The sequence below is a fragment of the Pundamilia nyererei genome, unplaced genomic scaffold (genome assembly GCF_000239375.1).
Source record: "Pundamilia nyererei isolate P.nyererei 1_Seehausen unplaced genomic scaffold, PunNye1.0 scaffold00550, whole genome shotgun sequence".
Taxonomy (NCBI): Eukaryota; Metazoa; Chordata; class Actinopteri; order Cichliformes; family Cichlidae; genus Pundamilia; species Pundamilia nyererei.
The window spans coordinates 9302-10669 of NW_005187951.1; the positions used below are offsets into that span (position 1 = coordinate 9302).

Sequence of the window (1368 nt, forward strand, 5' to 3'; positions counted from 1 at the left end):
CCATGGTCACCACCCATCTTGAGGAGTTTGCCCCCTCACATATACTAATGTTCCACAAACAGGACTTTAATATCACCAACCATTCCCATTTTATTACGGTGTATCCATATAAATGGCCCAACCTGTATATCAGGAACGTCAGGACCTGGTCATTGTTCTCTCACCTCCATCACGTCCTCCTGATCTGTTTCTGCTGTGGTATGATCCAGTTCGAAACCAGAGTCCACTAAGGTTAGAAGACAAAAAGCTGACATCACAAAGGTTTTGCAGCTTTTTATGCATCATTTCCTTCTACTTGAAAATACATTTCATTCATTAAGATCAAAGCTGAACCGTGACCTTCCAAGTAAATCATCATAAAACATGAAATACACACATTTAGATGATCAAATTATCAGATTAACCTCAACTGTTCTGAACGTGACTGTCTTCTCATGGTTTTAGATCTTAAACATGTGAGTAGAATGTCTTTTCCAGAGCTTTAAACTAAATCTCTTATAAATATTTCTGTGGTGAGTTTAGGACACAAACATTTATAATCATTTAATACGTTCTTGATAACTGAGTTTCAGTACTCACAGGTGTCTGTGGATCTCATTGTTTTCTCCTGCAAACTGCAGACACAAGCACAACACCCACAGTTAAAGAGTTAAATGGTAAATGGCCTGCATTTGTATAGCGCTTTACTTAGTCCCTAAGGACCCCAAAGCACTTTACACTACATTCAGTCATTCACCCATTCACACACTGGCAATGGCAAGCTACACTGTAGCCACAGCTGCCCTGGGGCGCACTGACAGAGGCGAGGCTGGCTGACACTGGCGCCACCGGGCCCTCTGACCACCACCAGCAGGTAATCATGGGGTTAATATCTTTCCCAAGGATATTTGGCATGCACCCAGGGGGCAGCCTGGGATCGAACCACCAACCTTCTGATTAGTGGCTGACCTGCTCTGCCACCTGAGCTACAGCCAGGTTAAGAGAACGATTAAGTTTGAACTAACTTTATTAATGCTACCCATGAGAATCCCAAATAACTATTGTCTCTTATCTCTGCCCTGGATTGCAGCGCCACAGTAACCAAACTGGAACTAAACTGCAAAGGGGTCAGTTTTACCCCCTTCACATTTTAAACTGTGCATGACTCACATAAAATGAATCTTCTTCTTTCAGTTGCTCCCTTATTCGACAGTGGACAATCCACATGTCTAATTTGCAACAGATATTTTTGTTGGATGAACTTTCTAACTCCTCCCATCCAGGGACTTGTCTCTGGCTGTATCCCAATTCAGGGTCTGCAGCCTTAAAGTACGCATTTCAAGGCCGATTACGTCACAGCGGCGCGCCGAAGGCTGTCCCAATTCAAAG

General features: G+C 43.3%; 1 protein-coding gene across 1 annotated transcript in view; it reads right to left on the reverse strand.

Annotated features, from left to right (window-relative positions):
• Nucleotides 1–676, reverse strand: part of LOC102208885 (uncharacterized) — a 7703-nt gene extending 7027 nt beyond the window's left edge. Inside the window, exons 1-2 of the mRNA XM_005754345.2 lie at nt 580–676; nt 165–226 (exon numbers count right to left, since the gene is read on the reverse strand). Coding sequence (XP_005754402.1) covers nt 165–226; nt 580–598 — 81 coding nt within the window. The 5' untranslated portion in view covers nt 599–676. The remainder of the gene's footprint in view (nt 1–164; nt 227–579) is intronic.
• Nucleotides 677–1368: the final 692 nt, after the last annotated feature.